Source organism: Nyctereutes procyonoides, unplaced genomic scaffold (genome assembly GCF_905146905.1).
Source record: "Nyctereutes procyonoides isolate TBG_1078 unplaced genomic scaffold, NYPRO_anot_genome, whole genome shotgun sequence".
Lineage (NCBI taxonomy): Eukaryota > Metazoa > Chordata > Mammalia > Carnivora > Canidae > Nyctereutes > Nyctereutes procyonoides.
Window position 1 is genome coordinate 65,435 of NW_026575052.1, and position 25,934 is coordinate 91,368.

Consider the following 25,934-nt stretch of genomic DNA (forward strand, 5'->3'; position numbering starts at 1 on the left):
CCAGGGATCCCGGGTGAAGGTTTTTAGATGCTAAACTTTGAAGTTCAGAGATTCATACCTAGAGTTACAGGAAGTTTCTGAGGGTCAGGCCTAGCAGGAGGAAAATTGGCAAAGGCCAGCTGGAGGAGCGCTGTAATCTTTCTCTCTTCTCTGGACACCAGGGGAGCAGACATGGAGTATGACTGCTGACCATTCCGTTCTGTTTTCTGCAGAGCTGAGCTCATATTCATAATTACTAGCTGAGTAAAGTATAATGTGACGGAGGAGCCTTAATAGCATCCATATTTCCAAACACAGCAGCTTTAGGCCAGTAATTGGGTCAGTGCACTGGTGGAAGATGCCAGCCTGAAAGGCCAGCTAACCTTCAGAACTTTGTCTTTTAACATTTTTCTAGAAGATAAACATACTGATTGTTTTTCAGTTTCAGTTGGGGTCATACATACACAGTCCTTAGGATGAGGGACCTAAAACTTTGAACTAAGTTATAGCTGAAGGATAATGAGGCCCTACTAATGAGACTGGCAGGAAATCCGTCAAGTTTAAGCTTACCTTAGTCCAGGGGACTTAAAAAAAATGTTAACTGGCTTTGACTGCATGTTAGACTAGATTAATATGCTCATGATGAATACATTAGGGTAAAAAGGGTATATTAGGGTCATTTTCTATCATCAGGTTTTGGGTAGACTGTTCTCAACGTATTCCTTTCTGTAGTTCAGTATAGACAAGTGTGTGGATGTGGGCCTCAGCACCTGGACAACTTATAATTCATCTTCATGCATTTTTTAAAAGATTTATTTATTTTAGAGAGCGAGATTGAGAGAGTGAGTAGGAGGGGCAGAGGGAGAGGGAGAGAATCTCAAGCAGATTCCCCGCAGAGTGTGGAGCCGGACGCAGGGCTCTATCCCACGACCCTGTGATCACAATCTGAGCCGAAATGGAGTCAGACATTCAACCAGTTGAGCCACCCAGGCACCCCGCTTGCTTAGTTCGAATATTTGGCACCAGAATGGATCCTTAACTGCTGAGGAAGAATTGAGTGTGACATAAACCTTTCACCACCCACATCTTAATAGCAACTTCTCCAATAGAGATATGAATTCTATTTTTTTAAGTTTATTTAAATAATTTTTACACCCAATGTGGGGTTCAAACTCATGATCAAACATCAAGAGTCACACACTCTTCCAATTGAGCCACTTAGGGAGCCCCCGAGTTCCATTTTCAAGAAATCAGAAGAGGAAAAGGTAGGTATTAAAAAGAAGGAAAATTTCAGTTTCTAGACAAGAAAGGAAGAGGCAAAGGGCACCTGGGTTACCCACTATTTCTAGCTTGTCATAACCCTAATAAAAGTAATGCTAATTTATCTGTTCCACTTATAATTAAATGATCAAAAATACATGCACTTTTTTAAAGATTTTATTTATTTATTCATGATAGACATGGCGGGGGGGGGGAGGCAGAGACACAGGCAGAGGGAGAAGCAGGCTTCATGTTGGGAGCCCGACATGGGACTCGATCCCGGGACTCCAGGATCACGCCCTGGGCCAAAGGCAGGTGCTAAACCGCTGAGCCACCCAGGGATCCCCCACTTGTCTTCTTAAAATAATTACAAACTGTCAGAGAAGCTAGATTTTTGACAATAGTTCTTGGAAATATTGAGGAAAATCCAGTATTTATGCATGAAGCAGTTGGTTCACTTCCTTGTGACTGCAAAGTGTGTTCTTTTACTTTTTATTATTATTTTTAAATATTTTACTTATTTATGAGAGACACATAGAGAGGCAGAGACACAGGCAGAGGGAGAAGCAGGCTCCCTGCAGGGAGAGCGACATGGACTTGATCCCAGGACACCGAGGTCACGCCCTGGGCTGAAGGCGGCGCTAAACGGCTGAACCACCCAGGCATCCCAAAGTGTGTTCTTTTAAAAAAGATTTTACAGGGATCCCTGGGTGGCGCAGCGGTTTGGCGCCTGCCTTTGGCCCAGGGCGCGATCCTGGAGACCTGGGCTCGAATCCCACGTCGGGCTCCCTGTTCATGGAGCCTGCTTCTCCCTCTGCCTGTGTCTCTGCCTCTCTCTCTCTCTGTATGACTATCGTAAAAATAAAAAAAAAAATAAAAAAAAAAAAGATTTTACAGGGGATCCCTGGGTGGCTCAGTGGTTTGGCACCTGCCTCTCCCTCCGCCTGTGTCTCTGCCTCTCTCTCTCTGCCTCTATGAATAAATCTTTTTAAAAAAAACTTCCACCGCCTGTGTCTCTGCCTCTATGAATAAATCTTTTAAAAAAAAACTTCAAGTAATACAAGACACAGCTGAGATAATTTAAGGCAAAACCCTACATATAAAATAGAATGGAGAAAAACCCTGAAGGAAAAAAGAAAAAATTTTTGTGGATGACTAAGAAATAAAACAGCTAAACAATCAATCTGGTTAGTAAAGGCACATTAATCATTTTTGTAACTAATGCAGGTTTTCTTTTCCCAGACTACTATTATTTTATCCCTTCTCTCTGAAAAATGAAAACCCATTCGCTTTTTTTTTCCTTTTGCTTTTCCCCAGAAATTAGAGGTTGGTAAGTGGTAATTAGCACAGCTCCTGTCAAAGCCAATTGCCTAATGGGGACCGACATTTGACTGGAGTCGGAGGAATGGAAGACGGCTAATGCGGAGCTCATTAGTCCCCGCTGGTTCCTTGGACGTTCTCCTCTCCTGAGAGAGAAGGGCAGGCTGCCCTGCTCGCTCTCCTATTTGTAGATATATTGCTGTGCTGCTACGTTTCTGTTCTAGAAGGCCTGGAGGCACGGGCACTGGGAAGGTAAACGGCACCAGGGGCAACATAATGCGTCTGCAGCTGTGCACGCTACGCACTTGGCTGGAGTTTGCAGACTAAGGTCTTCGCCTCATGGACCCAGACGGGAGCCTCCGCAGCTGTCTTGCTCCTGCTCCGCGCCGCCCCTGGGGAGCTGAGGGGACCTGCTCCGTGCCAGGTACTCGGATCTTCCTCAGCCGCTTCGTTTAACCGTTTCAGCTGCGGGCTGGGCTTGCCGCTCTGCTCGGCGTCGCCCGAGCTGCCGACTGAAGCTCTGCAGTGTACCGGACAGACTAACCCCAGCCAGTATTTTTGATTCGTGGGGCAAAGATGGAGATGTTGAAAATCTGTTCCAAATCGGTGTACGAAACCCTAAGAACAAGTCTGTACAGGAACAGGATGTATATGGACCAGAAGCCTCTGCTCTGCACCCAGAGACACACACAGTCGTATCGCATGGAGATCAATTTAATGACCTTTCCTCCCAGGGGCCGATAAAACAGAGTAGACAACCGGCAACAGACATAATCTCACAATTGGAAATGGCGAACCACACTCTCCCTGTGTCCCTAGGTCTGCAGACTTAATACGCGCCTTTACACAAACCGAGAAACTCCTGGAGAAACAAGTTTGCGGCTGTAAACCAACTCTGTTACGTCACCTTCTCCACCATGATTTGTGTCTGACATTCTGCAGCTCTGGCTTCAGAACAAGGACGGGGAGCCTGAAACACGGCCCTTTCTCTCCACTGCGCTTACAGCTTCTGTCCAACGGAGGACGCGAGGTGCCCTGGGAAGGCGTGGGGCGCTGTTGCCGCAGCTGAGCATCCAGGGCAGGCGGAGGGCTCTCCGGGCGGCGGGAGGCTGGTGTCTGGCCACTTGCAGGAGAGCGGGTGAGGCAGGGGTCGGGGTCAGGGTCGCACCGTGACGCAGCAGCTTGGGAGATCCAGGCACAAGGGGTTTATGGAAAATAAAACAAGGTCACGGGCCTCCCAGCTGTGGCTACGTGGGCTCCCTCCTGGCTCGCTTGGGCTCCTGCGGTTGTGCGGGCCGCGGGCTCCTCGCCGACATGCTCCGCAAGGAGCGCAGGCTCTGCACCTGCTGGAGGCGCAGGCTGAGCTCCTGGCGACAGGCCTGCTGCACGGCTTCCGTCTTCCCGAGGCCCCAGCTCAGGGCAGCGGCCAGCGCCCGGGGGTCTTCCCTGGTGACCAGCTGCGGCGAGAGAGAACCAGTGAGAGCCGCGGCCGCCCTCCTCAGCGGCGGCCCCCGCGCCCAGGGGCACAGCCCGCGCTAGTCTGCGTGCTCCAATGCCGGCTTCGCCCAGTCGGCGGTCACGGGCCTCGTCTTACCCTCTGACGCCAACAGGAGCGGGTCTCTGCAGGGAAGTTTCCCGGGAGCAACTGTAAAGTCCTCCACTTAGGGAAACGCGGCCGCACACCGGTCACAGGTGTCCCCCCTTCCAGCTACACTGGGGAGGCGCTCGCCGAGGAGGACGCGAGGGACCCCCCGGACGAGCCTTTCCCTCCGATGGTTTACGAGTACGGAGCCTCCTCAAGTGCCGACAGAGCCAGAAGCCTGAGCCCTGCGTCCCCCCTGCCAGCTTGGCTCGTTCTGTAGCCCTGGGCCCAGAGCATGATGTCTGAGGAGCAGAGCGAGGGCCCCATTTCGTTCAAGCCATTTTCATAGAGATTAAATGGGACAGCTGGCACAGCCCAGTCGAACGGCAGCTCCGAGTCAGCTGCGCTGAGCCTCATGCCCTCCCGCCAGGGGGGTCTGCAGGGCTGCACTGCGGGGGGTGGGGGGGCTCAGGGCCCCCGGTTCTCGCCCACCTCCAAATCCTGACTGGACAGGCTCAGCTCCGGGGCCGGCTTCTCCTTCAGCGCGGCGAGGACCTGGCTCGCGAGTGCGCTCTCGGAGGTGCTCTCGCCGTTACTGCCCGTGTCGCCCGCATCCACCTCGTCGCTGAGGTTGCCGCTGGACGCTGCAAAGCAGACGTGAGACAGGGATCGCAAGCAGCAATGAGCAAGACGGGAGCGCGCCACTTCAGGAGGCCAGCAGCTGTGGCTTCACCCTTCCTGGAGCACATCAGGAATGCCGGCTCCCCCAGGAAAGGCTCTCCAGGCCCTCGGCCCTCAGGGTGACTCCCCTGGCCACTGAGTCCTACCTTGCTGCTTTGACAGGATGCTGCCTTCCTTCTCCAAAGCCTGGAGGTAAAGCTCCAAGAGCTGCTTGGACTGACGGGCTTCCTCCCTCTGGTCAAGAACCTGCTGGAGAGTGTCCTGGAGCCCCTGCACTGTGATGCAACTTTGGCAAAGTTCCTGAGCCAGGTCTGAACACGGAACATCGATGAGCACCTAACAAGCAAACACAGACTTTAACCTGAAGATACTGTCAACACACGGCGGCCCCAACCTGTCCTCGGCAGGCTCCCTCCTTCCTTCAGCAATCCGTGTACTTGCCGCCTCTTGCGAACCTGCCAGGGTGCGGCAACCACGCTGCTGGGAATTTGTTTTATGGACAAGCACGTGTGCGAGACGACATTGGTCTAAGTTTTTTGCAGCATAACCCAAATGTCCAAGAGTGGGGGAGACCCCTTAAACAAGTCATGGTACATGTACAAAAGGGAATATTATGCAGTGGTGAAAAAAGGGGAACAAGTGTCTTTTATATACTGATCTAGAATACTCTCCAAACATTTTATCATTGTATTTATTTATTTGACAGAGAGAGAGAGAGAGAGAGCACAAGCAGGAGGAGCAGCAGGCAGAGGGAGGGAGATGCTTCACCAACTAAGCCACCCAGCAACCCTGGAATATTTTTTTTTTTAAGATTTATTTTAGAGAGATGTGTGTGTGCACGTGGTGGTGGGCGGGGGGGGGAGGGAAAGGGAGAGGGAGTCTCAAGCAGACTCCCTGCTGAGCGTGGAGCCACGACCCCTGAGAGCATGACCTGATCCAAAATCAAGAATTGGAGGCTCACCCAACTGAGCCACCCAGGTGCCGCTCTCCAAATATTTCTTAAAGAAAAAGTAGATATGCTTCAACTCGTGTAATAGAAGGGAGGAGAAAACATATTTGTCTGGTATATAAAATATCTGTAGAATGGGAAACTGAGATATTGCTTATCTCTGGGAAGGGAAACCCGGTGGCTAGGGGCAGGACTCAGATTTTTTGTGTGTATCACCCACCCTCCAAAAAACAGCTTTATTGGTATAGAAGACACATGCCACACGATTCATCCCTGTAGAGCGTACACCTAAGTGGGTTAGAACATTCAGAGTTGTGCAGTCATCACCACGATCCAGTTTAGAACATTTTCACTACCCCGAAAAGAACTGTACTCCTTAGTATGTACTATTTCTCCTCAAAGCTCCCAACCCCAGGCCCTGGCAGCCCTAACCTATCTTCTACTTTGTACAGATTTGCATATTCTGGCCACTTCATATAAATGTGACTATAAAATCTGTGGCCTTTTTTTTTTTTTTAAAGATTTTATTTATTTATTCATGATAGACACAGACAGAGAGAGAGAAGCAGAGACACAGGCAAAGGGAGAAGCAGGCTCCCGGATGGGAACCTGACATGGGACTCGATCCCGGGACTCCAGGATCGCGCCCTGGACCAAAGGCAGGTGCCAAACCGCTAAGCCACCCAGGGATCCCCCATCTGTGGCCTTTCATGTCTGGCTTCTTTTGCTCAGCATATTTTGAAGGCTTATCTGTGTCACAGCAATGGGTTAATACTTCTTTTTTTTTTTTAATTTTTATTTATTTATGATAGTCACACAGAGAGAGAGAGAGAGGGGCAGAGACACAGGCAGAGGGAGAAGCAGGCTCCGTGCACCGGGAGCCTGACGTGGGATTCGATCCCGGGTCTCCAGGATCGTGCCCTGGGCCAAAGGCAGGCGCTAAACCGCTGAGCCACCCAGGGATCCCAATACTTCCTTCTTTTTAAGGGCTGCATAATATTCCACTGTGTGGACAGACCACATTTACTCATTCATTGGTGCATGAGCATTTGGGCTGGTTTCACTTTTTGGCTACCAGTATACTCTTCTGTACCTCTTGGATTTTGAGCCATGTGAATGTATTTTCATTATTTATTCAAAAATATGTAAGTTTATAAGTTTAAAAAATTACTAAAAAGCCACCTCCTGGCAGGGGCCTCCCTGGAGCCCCCAATCTAGACTACTAGCCCCGCCGCCCTCGGCACACTGCCCCACCTACTCCTCCTCCAATATGCTTCCTGTTTTGTCTGCCTCCCTCCATTGGAATTCTCTGTCTGGCTTGTTCGTCACTGTACCCCCAGACAGAACCATGCCAGGCACAGGGCAAGGGCTCAAGAAATATTTTTTGGAATTAACACATACTATTTTCATACCAGTTTTACTGGACAGGAAATGCATGCAAAGAGCCTTACTGGCTCAAAGTCATAGTGGATGGAGCTGGGATTTAATCTGGCTCCTCCTGACTCCACATTCTTTGGCACTACATCCTTAACTCCTCTGGTGAGCCGAACTAGGTCTATGTGGAGCCTGAGCATCTTCCTGTCTTTTTTTTCTAAGATTTTATTATTAATTATTATTATTATAATATATTTTAAAGATTTTATTTATTTACTCATGAGAAACTCAGAGAAGAGAGAGAGAGAGAAAGGCAGAGACATAGGCGGAGGGAGAAGCAGACTCCATGCAGGGAGCCTGACGTGGGACTCGATCCTGGGTCTCCAGGATCACGTCCTGGGCTGAAGGCAGCACTAAACCGCTGAGCCACCCGGGCTGCCCAAGATTTTATTATTTTGAGAGAGAGGGAGAGAGAGTATGAGCAAGGGGAGGAGCAGAGGGAAGGAGAATCTCAAGCAGACTCTGCACTGAGCATAGAGCCCAACGTGGAGCTCAATCTCACAACCCCAAGATCATGACCTGAGCTGAAATCGAGAGGCGGGCCCTTAACCGACTGCACCCCCAGGTGCCCCCAGGCATCTGTATTTTCCACTGTAGGTGCGAGAATTAGAAAATGAAAAGTCTTGGTTGTCAACAAAATACTGTTTAAAAATTAAGAAATAATTGAATTATTATGGGAAGGCACATGGAAACTAAGGGGTTGGGGGCAGCGGAGGCCGGGTGACAGAGTGTGGCTGCAGGCTGCAGAGGGGCCTCACCTGGAGGTCTTCCTCCGACAGGAGGATGATGCTGGATAGATCTTCCTTCAGCTGCCTGGCCACATTCTTCCACTTCAGCCCTGCCCCACTGTCTGTCTCATCCACATCAAAGGACTCTTGGGAAATCCAGGCTGTGCCTCCATCTGATGTAGGGGAGAAAAAGACCAGTCACAGTCAGAGTGACCTACAGTGCTGTTTTCACCTCCTCCTCCAACACACAGGCCTCGAGGATATCTGTACGTCCTTCCGACTGACCATTTAATGTCAGTGGTGAAGGAAGCGCCTTTTCTCAAGGATTCGTGGGAAGCACAATCCTCATCCAAGACCTAGATTTTCCCTTCTCTTCTACCTTTTATCTATTTCCGTGGGAAACTGCTCTGTATCTTCCTTACAGAAAGAAGCCACTTTAAACCGGAAGCATTGTCATGCACACGCAGGACCCTACCACATTTCCCTTTAGGTGAGTTTTTGTGTCTCTGGGGCTTGTTTTTGTATACAAAGACATTCATTGTCGCCAGCACTTCTGTGCTTGGGATTAGTCTTGTCCCTGACTGGAGGAGCCGTAGACACAGTCCCTGGGGCTGAGTACAAAGGTGGCTGGCAGGGCCGCTGCTGAAGAGGGATTCCCTCAATTTAGTGGCATGGGGACCGTCTTCAACGGGGACACTTTTTTAGCCTTCGATCCCATTCATCAATATTAGTCCCTTTGTATCTATAGTAACGATGACGATGTTAACATTTACCGAGTCCTTTCTGGGTATCAGACAAGACCTAAATGCTTTTTATCAGTGGTTCTCAACTGGGAGTGATTTTGCCTCCCCAAGAAGACATCTGACAACGTCAGAAGGCATTTTTGGTTGTCAGGATTGGGGTAAAGGGACACTACTGGTATCTAGTGGGCAAAGTGCAGGGATGCTGCCAAACATCCTGCAATGGACAGGACAGATGCCACAACAAAGAATTCTCCAGCCCAAAATGTCAATAGCATTGTCAAGAAACCCTGGTTTGATATATATTATGTTCTATCATCCCTACAACACCCTAGGAGAGAGAGGTACTATAATCATTACCTCAGTAAGGTGCTAAGAAGTTAGGAAACGTGCCCAAGGTCACACAGCTAGTAAATAACAATCTGGAGTGAAGCCTGGCAGCCTGACTCCACCTACGGCACTGATCTCCCGTGGCCATGCTGCATTTTAGTTACTTTTGTTCTATGAGTTATTTGATAACTGAGCCCACATCTCATTCATCTTTCCCCCAAGACTCAGCACCATGCCTTGCTTGGCATGCAGAAGGTGCTCAGTAAACGTTGGCTGCATAAATGCCGAACCAGACGAGCAGCAACCAGGTGGCTGTGCACTAAACCGAATCATGGCGGCTGTTGTATTGCAGGTGATTTTGTATATGGCCAGAGTTTCTCACCTGAATTGTTGTATGTCCACTTCTCGTTACTGGCCAACGCTACGAACTTAGTATTGGAAGGCAGACACAGGAAGTAATCGTCATCATCCACGATGGTGCCATCCTCTGCCAGGACCAGGGTGACTGGTGCCAGGGACTTATCAATGGCCAGAATGTCACAGGCTGAGAGGAATAGAATATTTGGCAGTTGACAAGTATCCATAAGAAACTACATCAGGGGATCCCTGGGTGGCGCAGCGGTTTGGCGCCTGTCTTTGGCCCGGGGCGCGATCCTGGAGACCCAGGATCGAATCCCACGTCAGGCTCCCGGTGCATGGAGCCTGCTTCTCCCTCTGCCTATGTCTCTGCCTCTCTCTCTCTCTGTGACTGTCATAAATAAAAAATAAATAATAATAATAAAAGAAACTACATCAGTCTCTGGACTCTCACTACACATGTGTTCCCGGAGCACAGCAGAATTCTTGGTAGTTAACAGGAACTACAATAACAACTACAGTTACTAGCGTTAATATACCACTTCCCACATGCCTGGTAATAAGTGCCTTTTGTATACAGTATTTAATCTCCTAAAAATCCTGTAAGGTAGGTACGATTGCTATTTCCATTTTACAGATGTCAAACTCAAGGCCCAGGGAGGTCAGGTAACTTGTCCAAAGTCCCACGGTAAGTGTCAGAGTTGAGATTTAAACCCACAGCCTGACTCCTGAGACTTTCCTCCAGCTGCTCTATATCCACATTGGGAGGCACTCGCATCTTTACTTGGATGAAAAACAAAGTCTGATTCCTTGTGAACGAGCGGCCTTTCATTCATTTAAGCAGTGGTCACCTCAAATTCTGTCAAATGTTGAAAGAAAGAAATAGAAAAAAAGGAAACGGCTTTGTGTTCTTCGTGGCGTCGTTCTGCAGCCTTTCTAACCCTACACGAAGGCCCAAGAGAAGCAGAAGTTTGTATCGATGGCTTCTCAACTTTATGGTCAAAGGGCAAGAGGCTTGTCCAGGGCAGGTCTGTGACCATCCCATTTAGCGATGGCAAAGCCTAAGATGTGAAAGGGAGGAGAGAGAGCAGCAAAGTGGCCCGGAGACTACCGATCGGGCTGGGCGATGCTGTCCGGCACCCAAACAGAACAGCAAGCCTCCCGAGGCTGCTCCAGAGAACACAAGCTCCGACACCAGCTTCTGTGCCCCGTGCATCCGGACCATGCGCTCAGGGGAACTGAAACTTCAGCAACCCTAATGCCCCAGAAATATAGGAGCACTGATGCAGCAAGAATCGCGTCACTAAAGCCTTTATGATGCTTTGTCTGCTCCTGGGTCTGTGGGATCTTGTGGGTCTCGGTGACTCCGAGAGGAAGCACCGCGCACCGACACCCACCCTGGATGCAGATTCCCGGGGAGGGCTCGGCTCTCACCTTTCACCTCTCAGAGCTTCCCTGAATAAACAATCTATTGCTACTGGCTCATAATATTTCATGTAAACGCATCATCGGCTTTGAGAGTCGCAACAATCCTGTAAATAGGACTGGAAACCTCATATTCTGCTCGTGAGGAAGCTGAAGGTGCAGCAGCTGGGGCGCGTGGGGCGGCTTATGGCATGTGCTCCTCGCCCGAGCTGCAGCGAGGTAGCCAAACGCCCAGGAGCCCGCCCAGGACCCTGCAGGGAGCCCGCCCGGAGCCGCCCAGGAGCCCGCTCAGGACCCTGCAGGGAGCCCCCCCGGAGCCCGCCCAGGACCCTGCAGGGAGCCGGCCCGGAGCCCACTCAGGACCCTGCAGGGAGTCCGCCTGGAGCCCGCCCAGGACCCTGCAGGGAGCCCCGCCGGAGCCCGCCCGGAGCCCACTCAGGACCCTGCAGGGAGCCCGCCCGGAGCCCACTCAGGACCCTGCAGGGAGCCCGCCCGGAGCCCACTCAGGACCCTGCAGGGAGCCCGCCCGGAGCCCACTCAGGACCCTGCAGGGAGCCCGCCCAGGAGCCCGCCCGGAGCCGCCCAGGAGCCCGCTCAGGACCCTGCAGGGAGCCCCCCCGGAGCCCGCTCAGGAGCCCGCCCAGGACCCTGCAGGGAGCCCCCCCGGAGCCCGCCCAGGAGCCCGCTCAGGACCCTGCAGGGAGCCCCCCGGAGCCCGCTCAGGAGCCCGCCCAGGACCCTGCAGGGAGCCCCCCCGGAGCCCGCCCAGGACCCTGCAGGGAGCCCGCCCGGAGCCCGCCCAGGACCCTGCAGGGAGCCCCCCCGGAGCCCGCCCAGGACCCTGCAGGGAGCCCGCCCGGAGCCCGCCCAGGACCCTGCAGGGAGCCCCCCCCGGAGCCCGCTCAGGACCCTGCAGGGAGCCCGCCGAGCCGCCCAGGAGCCCGCCCAGGACCCTGCAGGGAGCCCCCCCGGAGCCCGCTCAGGACCCTGCAGGGAGCCCGCCCTGAGCCCGCCCAGGACCCTGCAGGGAGCCCCCCCGGACCGCAGGCCCCGCCCGGAGCCCGCCCAGGACCCTGCAGGGAGTCCCCCCCCGGAGCCCGCCCAGGACCCTGCAGGGAGCCCGCCCGGAGCCCGCCCAGGACCCTGCAGGGAGCCCCCCCGGAGCCCGCTCAGGACCCTGCAGGGAGCCCCCCCGGACCCCGCCGCCCCGCGGACACCCTCGCCAGGCCGGCTCGGCAGCGCCCGCGCCTTCAGCCCCCGCCCGCGGCCCGCGCCCACCCTTGCGCCTCAGCTCCTCGAGGCTCGAGGCCGCCACGCCGTGCTGCTCGCGGCTGTGGTTGCGGCGCAGCACACACGGCTTCAGAGTCCGGGTCTCGGCCTCGGCGGCCCCGACCAGCGCCATCCTCCGCAGAGCGGGCCCGGCCGACCCGGGGAAGCCGGCGAGGCCCTGCGCGACGCCGTCCCGCCCCTCCCCAGCCCGGGGCGTGCCGGGAGATGTAGTTCTCGCTGCGGCACGTCACGCGTGGGACCGAGGCACGCCGGGAGCTGTAGTTCCAGTTGCCGCTAATCACGTCTGGCTCCGGGGGCATGCCGGGAGATGTAGTCTCTGCACTCAGAGCCTACTTCGTTACGTTGCTGGATTTGGCAGAGAAGTGTTTTTTCTACTTTATGTTTAGTCTCAAAAGCGGGATCAAAATGAGGTCAATAGGGATTTATTTTGAATTATGAAAGACACATGTATACTCCCTTGGGTTTTTAGCGCACTCTTATTTACATACATAGATGCATGATATTAATGCCTAAACAGTCTGTCATTGTGCCGTATTAATTTGTTTTCCCTCTTCATGCTTAAAGGATCTGCGAGATGTCTCAAACCTCAGGATAATCTGAAGGAAGTCAATTTTTTTTCAAGATTTTATTTTTTTGACAGACAGAGAGCACAAGCAGGGGGGATGATAAGCAGAGGGAGAGGGAGAAGCAGACTCCCCAGAGAGCAGGGAGCCCAACGTGGGACTGGATCCAAGGACCCAGGGATCATGACCTGAGCTAAAGGCAGATGCTCAACCGACTGAGCCACCCAGGCGCCCCTGAAGGAATTTTAAAAATTGATGACTGTAGTTTTCAGTCCTGTTGAAAATTTAACAGAGAAGCATAAGACACTCATACGTTTCCACCAGTTGGATTCCCAGCTTTATCTGTGCAAATTGGGTTGGGATCCTGGAGCGAAACACTTATATAACCAGATTAAACATTCAGGTCTCAAAGAAATCAGAGAGGAAAGGGAAAGATTCGAACTAAATCACTGTTTGACATTGTCCAGCTGCTGCTTGGCAATAAATTCCTTTTTTTTTTTTTTTAATTTTATTTATTTATCCATGAGAGACACAGAGACAGAGACGCAGGCAGAGGGAGAAGCAGGCTCCCTGCAGGGAGCTTGATGCAGGACTCGATCCCAGGTCTCCAGGGTCACGCCCTGGGCGGAAGGCGGCACTAAACCGCTGAGCCACCCAGGTTGCCCATATTCCTCTTTTTTCTAATACTACTACTTACCCCCTCTGAAAAACGTTTAATATTAAAATAATAGTAAAAAACTTTAAAAAGTTCCTCGCTTAAAAGGGGAGGCCTATTGTGTAAATGAGAAATAGGCCATATTCATTCAGTCTCTTCCATACTTTGTTTATAAGAAAATAAGGCATTATCTCATAAGATAAGGGTAAGCGTTTAAAACAGTGTTGGGGGCACCTGGGGGGCTCGGTGGTTGGGCGTGCCTTGGACTCAGGTCATGACCCCGGGGTCCTGGGATTGAGCCTCACCTTGGCCTCCCCGCGTGGAGCCCGCTTCTCCCTCTGCCTCTGTCTCTACCTCTCTGTGTGTCTCTCATGAATGAATAAATAAAATCTTAAAAACAAAAACAAACCAAGAAACACAAAACAACAATCTTTGTAGGGAGAACTGTTCCTTGAGGCAGCCCTTTTGAATACTCCATAATCCATCAAAACACCGCAATATGGACTGGCCCATTGTGTAACACGTGCAGTCTTTGTGTGCGACCCTACACTCGGCCTAAAACCTAACAACTCGATGACTCTAGAGGACGAGAAGGATCTCCTCGGCGGAAAGCCGCGTTCAGCGTCCCCCCGGCGGCGTGCAAGCCGCGGGCGGACTCCTCAGATGCTGCGGTTGGGTGAGCATCCGCGGTAGGCTCTCCGCAAACGATACCGAGCCGGACCATTTCCTGATTAATTTCCACGTTCCTGGGGATCCCTGGGGGGCGCAGCGGTTGGGCGCCTGCCTTTGGCCCGGGGCGCGATCCTGCAGACCCGGGATCGAATCCCGCGTTGGGCTCCCGGTGCATGGAGCCTGCTTCTCCCCCTGCCTGTGTCTCTGCCTCTCTCTCTCTCTGTGACTATCATAAATAAATAAAAATCAAAAAAAATATTTCCACTTCCACGTTCCTTCCCATTCGTTCATTCGTTCGAGACCTAGCGAGTCCATGCCTGTGCCCGAGGCACCGTGGGGCCGGACAGCGACTTAACGCAGGGAGAATGATGCAGCGAGGACGGGCTCAGGATGCTGCCGGCAGCGGGGCCCGAGGGCACACGCGCGGTGACCCGGCCGTGCGAGCGCGCCCCGCTCGGGGTCGGGGCTCCCGCAGGCGCCCTCATCGACTGCTCAGTGCCGGCTGCTCTGGTCTGGGCGGGCGAGCGCGTGGGGGCTCCTGGGAGGCGCTCGCCCAGCGGCGATGGATTAGCCAGGCCTCAGGAAGATGGCGTCCTCGGAGCAGGCAGAGCCGCCGAGCCAGGTGAGGGGAGAGGGCTGCCCCGCCGCGGCTGCCGCGGCGCCCCGAGCCTCCCCGCCCGGCGGCCGCGACCTCAGGCCCCCGGCCCCGCCCCCGGCGGCCCCGCGCGGGTCGGTGCCGCCCGCGCTCGGCCGGGAGGCGGCGGGACCCTCGGGGCGCAGGCGGCCGCGGCGGCGGGGCTCCTGCCCGGGGGCGGCCGCGAGGGGCCGTGGGCCTCGGGGGGGGGGCGCGGGGGGGCCGCCGCCTGCAGAGCCGCCTGCTCCCGCCCGTCGGCCGCGGGGTCGGCCCCACGCCTCGCGGGCCCGGGGCTCCTGCCACAGCCGGGCCCCAGCAGGTCGCGGTGCGGGGCCTCCGGGACGGGATCCGCGGGCGGGGCGGCGCGGGCGGGGGAGCCGGAGGCCGGACCGCGACCCCGACCCGACCCGACCCGACCCCGACGCCGACCCCGCCCCTGACGCCGACCCGACGCCGATCCGACCCCGACCCCGACGCCGGACCCCGATGCCAACCCCGACTCCGACTCGACCCCGACTCCGACTCGACCCCGACCCCGACCCCGACCCCGACCCGACCCCGACGCGACCCTGACCCCGCCCCTCCCGCTCCAGCTCCCTCCTTCGTCGCCGGGGGGCGCCGCCTGAAGCCGCCCCCTCCGCGTCCCTGGCGGTGGGGCTTCCGCAGCCCCGGCACGGACAGCACCTGCCCCCAGACCAGCTTCTGCTCCCGCGAGCGCCTCGGAGACGACGCGCGGGTCGGAGCGGCGGGAGCCCCGGGCGGTCTGGGATCCCGAGGCGGCCGGGCCCCCTCCGGCCTCGCGCCGCGGGGCCCCTGGAAACCCGGCTCTGCCGACCGCCGCGTGCTAGGGTCGCCCACCGCTCGGACGGCGGCCGTCAGCCCCGACTCCTCCAGGGCCTTAGGTCGCCAGCGCGGGGAAGGCCCCCAACAGCCCGCCACCTGCACCGTCCTAGTGCCCGAGGGCCCCTTGGTTCAGGAGATTGTCCCCCGGTAGGTGTGCAGCGGCTCCCAGGCCCTTTGCGGGGCTTTGGCCCGCACCTGTTGGCTTGTCGGCTCTGCCTGTCCTTTGCGCTCCTGTCCAGAGCTGCTGGAGCTGGGGCTGCCCCAGGACGCTGGCCTCCATGCCGGATCCTGTCCGTGTCTAGCACTAAGCCGCAGGTGCTCACTGACCAGGAACCAGCTCCCGCAGGACTCGCTTGCCGCCTCGCTGTCAGATGCTGATCCACGCGGCTTCCCCGGTTCTGCAGTCAAAGCAGAGTGGAGTGGAAAGGATCACTTGCGAATTCCTGTAAACCTGGTTTGCAGGAAGGAACACATTTTACCTTCGGGACGAGTCAGTGCTTATTTCACAGAAGGTCTCCGTCGGTCGGCCTTGTGGCCTCGGTCTCTCGTTCCACCCTTCCCTCCTTTGAGAGGCCGCGGAGAACAGCGGCGTGGGCCCCGGCGCCATCCTGCAGGCGTAGGATCCTAGCCTCACGGCTCACTGCTTTCTTTGGCTTTGGTTTCTCCATCTGCACACTAGGAGTGATTCTGGTGCCTGTCTTCGAGGGTTTCTCTGAGGAGTAAACAAATTAACTTATTTAAACCTTTTGAAGATTTATTTGAGAGAAAGAATGTGTGCACCCGTGTGTGCAAGCAGGGCAGGGGCAGAGGGAAGAGGAGAGAGAGAGGGTCTCAAGCAGACTTCTCTGCTGAGTGTGGAGCCAGCCGGGGGCTTCATCCCCAGACCAGAGATCATGACTTGAGCCAAAACCAAGAGTCAGACACTTAAGCGACTGAGCCACCCAGGTGTCCCCAAATTAACTTATTTTGGAATAGTGCTTGCCATGCTGTGATGTTGTTATTGCATTCGTTGAACTCTGGATTTTCACTCGCCAACAAGAGAAATCTTTCTCAAGCCTTATTACAATGTTTTAGGATATGGTTTTTCACATGTTGACTACCAGCCCACTAAAGCTGTTCTTTTCTTTGTTCTGGAGCAATTTCTTTCCAATTTAAAGGAATACCCCGAATGCTGGTGTTTATCCTAGCTGTCCTTTGTGACTCTTAGATGGTGACGCACTTGCTTTTTTTCTTAATGCTGACCTTTTTGGTCTTTTTTCAAGACATTCTCTTGGACTTAGAAATCATATTTATTGCTTCTCATCCTTGTTCTGTTTCCCCCATGTTACTCCAGTTTGCATGGTTGATCTCTTAGGAGAGGCCCTTCTAGTCTGTTCGTGGTATGGCCCATAGGAGTGGGAGCTGTTATCCTGTTTCTGCACTTCTCCACCAGAAGAGCAGAAGCATGATTCAGTCTAATTGTTTAGTGGTTATTGAATATGGAACGTATTACAGAATATAGATTTCAGGTCCGTTGAGATTCCCTGGATAGACTACATTTGGGATTGAGAAAACACAGAAGCAGGGAAGGGAGAAGAACCCAGTGGAGACAGTAAGGAGTAGAAGAGCACGGCCTTGTGTCCCGACAGACTTTGAACTCCAGCACTCACTTGCCACTCCACCTCTCTGACCTATTTTTCCCTTTGTAAAATAATGATTACCCTGAAGCATTGTTCTGAGGGTTGACTGAAATCATGAATGTAAAGAACATCTGCTGCACACTAAGTGCTCAGTGAGTGTTAGTTTCCTTCTTGAAGAATCTATGCACAGGTTTGGAAGTCTGCCGAACTCTTGAGTAATAGTAGTTCAAATGAGGTATTTTTCCCCTCAACTTTTTTTTTTTATTTTGAAGAATTTCCAACCTGTAGAAATGTTGAAGGAGTAACAGAGGGAACTCTTGTAAAACTCCCATAAGAACTTTGAGATACAGTGTTTACATTTTGCTGAGTTTGCTTTATTCCTGTCTCTTTACATGTATTTTTTTTTAAGGATTTGAGAGTGAGTTACAGACATCATGGTATTCCATCCTAGAATACTTCACCTTGTCATAAGAGTGAGATTATTGTCTAATGTAACCATAATACCATTATCACACAAGAAATTTAATATCGATAAAATATTTAATAATACAGTCCACATTCAGATTCTCCCTATTAAGAAAACTCCAAATCCAATCAAGAAATAGGGATTGCGTTGATTTTTCTCTTAGTACGCTTTAATCTAGAATGATCCCCTAGTCTTTAAATTTCTATTTCTTTCTTTCTTTCTTTTTTTTTTTTTATTTATGATAGTCACAGAGAGAAAGAGGGAGAGGCAGAGACACACAGGCAGAGGGAGAAGCAGGCCTCATGCACCGGGAGCCCGACGTGGGACTCGATCCCGGGTCTCCAGGATCGCGCCCTGGGCCAAAGGCAGGCGCCAAACTGCTGCGCCACCCAGGGATCCCTTTTTTTTTTTTTTTTTTACTGAAGTTTAACATATACGTAGAAAGCACATAAGCCCTGTATCTAGCTTGGTGAATTTTCAGCGTGAACATACATATGTAACCAGTACTTACATTATGAAATCAAACATTACAAGGACCTCAGAAGCCTCCCTGGTGTCCTTCCTGTCACTGTCCAACCCCCTTAAAGGTTGCCCCTAGTCTGATTATATCCATTATTCATAATCCATAGATTAATTTAATAGTTTATTGAGTGACAGAGTCCTTATGGCCAAAACTTTTACTGTGGAATTCTAGTAGGTGTGTTGTGGTCAATTTAATGAGTTTTGACAAATTTATATACCTATATAGCCACTACCACAATCAAGATCAAAACAATTCTGGTATTCCTACATGTTCCCTTATGCTGTGTCCCAGTAAGTACTGGCCTTTGGCCTCAGGAAATCTGAACTGCTATCACTATTGATTATGTTCGGCAGTGATTTTAGTCCTTTTGAATGAATTCATAATGTATGCGTTCTTTTGTCTGTGTCTCTCTTTTTTTTTAAGATTTTATTTATTATTCATGAGAGACAAACAGAAAGAGGCAGACACACAGGCAGAGGGAGAAGCAGGCTCCCTGCGGGGAGCCCGATGCGGGACTCAAGCCCACGACCCTGAGATCAGGACCTGAGCAGAAGGCAGATGCTCAACCCTTGAGCCCCCCAGGTGCCCCTTGTGTCTCAATTCTTTTGCTCAGAGTAACGTTTGAGGAACTTACATTAACTTACATTGTTGTGTCAGTAATTCATTACTTTTTTTTTTTACTTTTTTTTTAAAATTTATTTATTTATGATAGTCACAGAGAGAGAGAGGCAGAGACACAGGCAGAGGGAGAAGCAGGCTCCATGCACCGGGAGCCCGATATGGGACTCGATCCCGGGTCTCCAGGATCGCGCCCTGAGCCAAAGGCAGGCGCCAAACCGCTGCGCCACCCAGGGATCCCAATTCATTACTTTTTATTCGTGTGCAATATTCTCTTGTATAGGTATGTCACAATTTGTTCATCTGTTCACCAGTTTATAGACATTTGGATTCTGTTAATCATCTCTTACTGCATAACAGTATTACAATAGATTTATACAGATTACCAAAAACACACATTCTTTGTTTCAGTTTTCGTGAGTCAGGACACAGTTTAGCTGAGCCTCACAAGGCAAGACATCAAGGTGTTTGCTGGGGCTGTGATCTCATGTGGATCTTGACTGGGGAAGGATCTGCTTCCTAGCACATATGGCTTTTGGCAGCATTTAGTTCCTTATGGCCTGCAGACTGAGTACCTCACTTTGTTACTGGCAGTCAGCCAGGGGCCACCCTCAGTTTTTTGGCACAGGGGTCTTCCTGACATGGTCACTTGGCTTCCTCAAAGCCAGTAGGGGAGTCATACGTAGTGTAATCACACACATGTTAATTACATGCTTCCTGCCACCTTTGCCATCCATGCCCTGTTGGCTAGAAGCGAGTCACAGGGGCCATTCATGCCAATGGGACCACTCGGGGCATGGATACTAGGAGCTGGGGATCCTGAAAGTCACCTTCGAGTCTGTTCCCCCACGTGATTGGTTCTAGTTTGGGATTACTATAAATACTCATGTATTGTGAAGAGATAGGTTTTCTTTCTTTTTTTTCTTTTTGTAAATACTTATCAGTGGAATTGTTGGGTCACATGATAGGTATATGTTTAGTCTTATAATAAACTACCTAAGTGTTTTTGCAAAGTTGTATTAGTTTTTATTCTCACCAGCAATATATGAGCATTCCATTTGTCCTACATCCACACCCACACTTGGTATTGTGTCTTTTTAATTTTAGCCATTCTAGTGAATATGTAGTGGTATTTCCTTGTGGCTTTGATTTGGATTTTGTGATGACTATTAACATTAGGATCTTTTCATATGCTTACTGGTAGAGGCCAGGGTTCATTTTATTCCCCCTTATGGATATGACTTATTTCAGTATCATCTGTTGAACAGATTACACTTTCTCCATTGAATTGTCTTGCCACTTTTGTCAAAAATTGAAAAATTGGGAGTGCCTGGGTAGCTCAGTTGGTTAGACATCTGCCTTTGGCTCAGGCTGTGATCCTGGAGTCCCGGACCGAGGCCCATATTGGGCTCCCTGCTCAGCAAGGAGTCTGCTTCTCTCTCTGCCCTTCACCCTGCCTGTGCTTGCGTGCGCTCGCGCTCTCTCTCTCTCTCTCTCTCTCTCTCTCATTCTTTCTCTGTAAATAAACAAAATATTTTTAAAAAATTAAAAAATTATATATACATAGGTCAGTTTCTGAGCTCTATTTTGTTTCATTTATTTCTATGTCTATCCTATTGCACATGAAATACTGTCTTTATTGCTGTAGCTTTATAGTAAATCTTAAAATCTTAAAATCAGGTAGTGTAATATATTTTGATTTTATTGTTTTCCAAAATTGTTTTAGCTTTGGTCTATTTCATTTCCTTACAAATTTTAGAATCAATTCTTTAAGAAAGCTTGTTGGGATTTTTACTGTGATTGTGTGGAATCTATAGATCAATTTGGGGGAGAATTGACACTTTGTCAATATTGATTTTCTGATTCATTAACATGGCATGTGTTTCATTTAGTTGTCTTTGATTTTTCTCAGTAGTGTTTTGTAGTTTTAAGTCTATAGGTCATGTACACATATTGTTAAATTTTACTCTAAATATTTCATAATCTGGTACACTGATTATGGAAGTCATGCAAATTTTTGTTTTTAATTGTTGAATGCTAGTATGTAGAAATAAAATTGTATCATTGTTTACAGTAGTCATACTATGGAAATAGCCCAAATGTCCATTGATAGATGTAAGATACATACACATACATATATAAATGAATATATAATGGAATACTATTCAGCCATAAAAAGAATGGAATCTTGCCATTTGCAAAAACATAGGTAGAGCTAGAGAGTATAATGCTAACTGAAATCAGAGGAAGACAAATACCATATGATTTCACTCATGTGGAATTTAAGACACAGATGAGCAAAGGAAAAAAAAATGATAGAGACAAACCAAGAAACAGACTCTTAACTGTAGAGAACAAACTGATGGTTGCCAGAGGGGAGGTTGGTGGGGGGGAAGAGTGAAGCAGGTGATGGGGATTAAAGAGTGCGCTTATCATGATAAAAAAAATAAATAAAATTGAGTTTGTATGTTGGCCTTGTATTTATAATCTTACTACACTCACTTATAATTCAAATAGCTTTTTTGTAGATTGTTTGATTTCTCTGTACATAATCGTGTCATCTGCAAATGAAGACAGCTTTACATATTTCTTTCCAATTTGTATGCTAGGACTTCTCATACAGTGTTAATAGGAATATTGAGAATAGATATATATTTTTTAAAGATTTTATTTATTTATTCATAAGAGACACAGAGAGAGAGAGAGAGAGAGAAAGAGGCAGAGACATAGGCAGAGGGAGAAACCTGCCCCATGCAGGGAGCCTGACGTGGGACTCGATCCCGGGACCCAGGATCAGGCCCTGGGCCAAAGGTGGCGCTAAACCGCTGAGCCACCGGGGCTGCTCGAGAACAGATAGTCTTCAATTCTTGATCTTAGGAGAAAATTCATTCAGTCTTCACATTTAAAAATGATATTAGCTGTAAGTTTTTTTGAAGGTGCACTTTATCAAGTGGAGGAGATTCAATTTTTTTCAACTTTTATTTTATTTTATTTTTTTAAATTTATTTATTTATGATAGTCACAGAGAGAGAGAGAGAGAGAGAGGCAGAGACACAGGCAGAGGGAGAAGCAGGCTCCATGCACCGGGAGCCCGATATGGGATTCGATCCCGGGTCTCCAGGATCGCGCCCTGAGCCAAAGGCAGGCGCCAAACCGCTGCGCCACCCAGGGATCCCTCAACTTTTATTTTTAATTTGTTGAGTGTTTTTGAAAAAAAAAAAATTGTGTGTTTTGACTGTTGTCAAGTGCTCTTTTTGCTATGTGTTGATCCTGTTGTTTTCTTTATTAATATGATGATGCACGTTGATTTTTCAAATGTTAAATCAATTTTCTATTTGTTAGGTAAATTCTACTTGGTTATGATGTATTATCCACATTATATTTTGCTGGATTTGGTTAGTATTCTGTTAAGGCTTTCTTCATTTATGCTTAAGAAAGATATTGAGTTGTAGTTTTCTTGTGTGTGTTTCTGTGAAATTTTTGTATAGATTTGGTATCAAGGTAACATTGGCCTCATAGAATGAGTTGGGAAATTTTACCATTTTTTCTATTTTTTGAAATAGTTTGTATAAGATTGGCATTACTTTTTCCTTAAATGTTTATGAGAATTCACCAGTGGGGGGGGGGGGGAAGAATTCACCAATGAAGCCACCTGGGTTTAGAATTTTCTTTTTAAATTTTCGTTACATACTTTCTTTTTTATTTTTATATTACGTATTTATTTTTGAAGACTTGATATTTTTATTTTATTTTTTTAAAGATTTTTTATTTATTAGAGACAGAGAGAGAGAGAGGCAGAGAGGCAGATACACAGGCGGAGGGAGAAGCAGGCTCCATGCAGGGAGCCTGATGCAGGACTCGATCCCCGGTCTCCAGGATGAGGCCCTGGGCCGAAGGCGGCGCTAAACCGCTGAGCCACGTGGGCTGCCCCGATTTTTTAAAAAAGATTTTATTTATTTATTCATGAGAGACACACAGAGAGAGACAGAGACAGAGGGAGAAGCAGGCTCCCCACGGGGCCTGATGTGGGACCCGATCCCAGGACTTCAGGATCATGCCCTGAGCCAAAGGCAGACACTCAACCACTGTGCCACTGAGGCGTCCCCCTTAATTTCTTTTTTTAAATTAAATATTCTAAATTATGTTAGAATATTGTTTAATATGCATTTTTAAGATAGATAAGGCTGTTAAACTGTTCTTTGGGCATTTTGGTATGTTGCATGTCAAGGAATTTTTCTTTTAATTTCTTAAAATATTTTATTTATTTATTCATGAGAGACAGAGAGAGAGGCAGAGACACAGGCAGAGGGAGAAGCAGGCTCCTCGCAGGGAGCTCGACGAGGGGGACACTATCCCAGGATCACGCCCTGAGCTGAAGGCAGACGCTCAACCACTGAGCCACCCAGGTGCCCCTGTGTCAGGGAATTTGTCATCATTTCAGTTGTCAAATTTGTTGCTTTAACGTTTTTTATAATATTACCTTTTAAGTATCTATAGATATGCAGTGATTTTCCCTTTTTCATTCCGAATACTGCCAGTTAGTGTCTCCTCTTTTTTTTACTGATTGGTTTAGCTGGAGGCTACCAATTTTAATACTCCTCAAAAAACTAGCTTTGGGTTGCCTGGGTGGCTCAGGGGTTTGCCTTCAGCCCAGGGCATGATCCTGGAGTCCTGGGATCCGGTCCCCGCATTGGGCTCCCTGTGTGGAGCCTGCTTCTCCCTCTGCCTGTGTCTCTGCCTCTCTCTGTGTGTCTCTCATGAATAAATAAAAATAAAATCTTTAAAAAAAGAAAAACTAGCTTTTATTTCATTGATTGTAGTTTTTTCATTTATTTCTTTCCTTCTATTTTGAGTTTCATTTGCTCTTATTTCTCTAGCATATTTTCTAAAGTTAGTATGGTACTTAAAATGTTATTTCCTTTCCAGCACAGTGTTAGTTGCATCCCACAAACTTAAATTATGTTGTTTTCATTTTTGTTCAATTCAGAATGTTTTATTTCTCTGTGATTTCTTCTTTCACCCATAATTTAGAAATCTAATTTCCAAACATTTGAGATTTTTCCACTTTTTTTTTTTAAAAGATTTTATTTATTTACTCATGAGAGGCACAGAGAGGGGCAGAGACACAGGCAGAGGGAGAAGCAGGCTCCATGCAGGGAGCCTGATGTGGGACTTGATCCCTGGTCTGCAGGATCACCCCCCCCCCCCCCCGGGCCGAAGGTGGCGCTAAACCGCTAAGCCACTGGGGCTGCCCTCCGCTTTTTTTTCTATTATCGATTTCTAGTTTACTTATTTTTATTTTTTTTGAATATTTATTTGAGAGAGAGAGAGAGAAAGCACATGCAGTGGGAGGGGTGGAGGGAGAGGGGGAAGCAGACTCCCCACTGAGCAGGCCTGATATGGAGCTTGATCCTAGGACCCTGGAATCATGACCTGAGCTGAAGGCAGCCACTTAACCACCAGGCGACCCTATTTATTTTTATTTTTATTGATTTTAATATTTTATTTATTTATTCATGAGAGACAGAGAGAGAGAGAGAGAGGCAGAGACATAGGCAGAAGAAGAAGCAGGCTCCCTGTAGGCAGCCCGGTGTGGGACTCGATCCCAGGACCCAGGGATCATGACCTGAGCCAAAGGCAGAAGCTCAACCACTGAGCCACTGAGGTGCCCCTTGATTTCTAGTTTAATCTCGTGGTCAGAGAACATCCTGTATGTGGCTTCAAATCCTTTAAATTTGAGATTTGTTTTATGGTCTGTCTTGGTGAATTTTCCTTGTGAACTTGAAAATAATGAATATTCTGTGGTTGTTGGTGGAGTGTTCTATTAATGTCAGTTAGGCTGAGTTAGTTGATAGTTAAGTTTTTTGTATCCTTACTGACTTTTTTGATTAAGGAAAGATTATTAAAGTCTCCAACTGTAATTGTGGATTTGTTTATAGCTTTTTAATTCTGATTTACTTTATGTATTTTGAAAATCCGTTATTGTGTGCATACTTATTCAGGATTATTAGGTCTTCTTGATTGATTCCTTCATTTTTGAAATGTCCCTGTTTATATTTGGTAGTATCTGCTATTTTGAGTTGTCAGAGATTAATATATGTATTGCACCTTCCTTATGACTATTGTTTGCATGGGTGTCATCTTCCATCCTTTGGCCTTTTACCTATGTTTATTTTTGTTAAACGTGGTTTTCTCCTAGACAGCATGCAGCTAGATCTTAGCTCCCACCACCCCCTGCCCCCCCACCAGCATAGTATGACAATCTCTGCCTTCTAGTTGGAGTGTTTCATTTACACTGAAGTAAACATAAATATGGTTGAGTTTAAGCCTACCATCTTGAAATTCTTTTCATCTGTTCTTTGATTCCTACTATCTTGTTTTCTCTTGGATTGAATTTTTTTTTAATTTTTATTTTTTCTTTATTTATGATAGAGAGAGAGAGAGAGAGAGAGAGAGAGAGGCAGAGACACAGGCAGAAGGAGAAGCAGGCTCCATGCACCGGGAGCCCGATGTGGGATTTGATCCCGGGTCTCCAGGATCGCGCCCTGGGCCAAAGGCAGGCGCCAAACCGCTGCACCACCCAGGGATCCCGGATTGAATTGTTTTTTTAGTGTTTCATTTGATCTCTACTATTGGTTTAGCTTCTGTTTTTTGTTTGTCAGTAATTGCTGTGAGTTTTTATGATATGTTAATGTTGCCAGAGCCTGCTTTCAAGTGATATACCAATTCACATGGAGTGTAAGAACCTTAGAACAGTATACTTCTGTTGCTTCTCTCATCCATTATGTCATTAGTGTCATAGGTTTTACTTGTACCTATGTACAATCCTGCAGTACACTTTAAATTATATCTTTTTAAAGAAATAAATGTATATTTAACATATCTTATCAGCATATTTACCATTTCTGGCATTCTTTTGTGTAGATCTAGTTTTCATCTGGCATTATTTTTCTTCTGGTTACAGAATTTCTTTTAACATTTCTTGTGGTACAGATATACTGTTGACAAATTCTTTTGGTTTTTTTTCCCCCCCTGAACAGTTTCTTTTTTTTTTTTTTCTTTTTATTTATTTAATTAATTATTATATTTTTTAAGATTTTATTTATTTATTCACGAGAGACACACAGAGGCAGAGACACTAGCAGAGGGAGAAGCAGGCTCCATGCAGGGAGCCCGATGTGGGACTCGATCCCGGGTCTCCAGGATCACACCCTGGGCTGAAGGTGGTGCTAAACCGCTGAGCCACCCAGTCTGCCCTATTTTTAA

General features: G+C 49.0%; 2 protein-coding genes across 2 annotated transcripts in view; one reads left to right on the forward strand and one right to left on the reverse strand.

The window, feature by feature from the left end:
* Positions 1-1,400: 1,400 nt before the first annotated feature.
* DFFA (DNA fragmentation factor subunit alpha) lies at positions 1,401-12,259 on the reverse strand. The gene is made up of 6 exons (XM_055331091.1): positions 12,064-12,259; positions 9,386-9,547; positions 7,964-8,106; positions 4,969-5,158; positions 4,634-4,785; positions 1,401-4,016 (listed from the first exon to the last, which is right to left on the reverse strand). Exons 1-6 carry the CDS (start codon positions 12,185-12,187, stop codon positions 3,807-3,809), a joined length of 981 nt encoding a protein of 326 aa, XP_055187066.1. The 5' UTR covers positions 12,188-12,259; the 3' UTR covers positions 1,401-3,806.
* A 2,254-nt stretch (positions 12,260-14,513) lies between these two features.
* The window catches only part of PEX14 (peroxisomal biogenesis factor 14), a 139,071-nt gene continuing 127,650 nt past the window's right edge, over positions 14,514-25,934 (forward strand). The window contains exon 1 of the mRNA XM_055331209.1: positions 14,514-14,587. Coding sequence (XP_055187184.1) covers positions 14,552-14,587 — 36 coding nt within the window. The 5' untranslated portion in view covers positions 14,514-14,551. The remainder of the gene's footprint in view (positions 14,588-25,934) is intronic.

Bases quoted from the DNA above. Each gene is read 5' to 3' on its own strand.
- DFFA (XM_055331091.1), bottom strand. From the start codon at position 12,187: ATGGCGCTGGTCGGGGCCGCCGAGGCCGAGACCCGGACTCTGAAGCCG. The intron at 5,159-7,963 runs GTGAGGCCCCTC...TTTGCTTGTTAG, and splicing joins TGTCGGAGGAAGACCTCCAG to GTGCTCATCGATGTTCCGTG. The intron at 4,017-4,633 runs GTGGGCGAGAAC...CTCTCGCCGCAG, and splicing joins TGTCCAGTCAGGATTTGGAG to CTGGTCACCAGGGAAGACCC.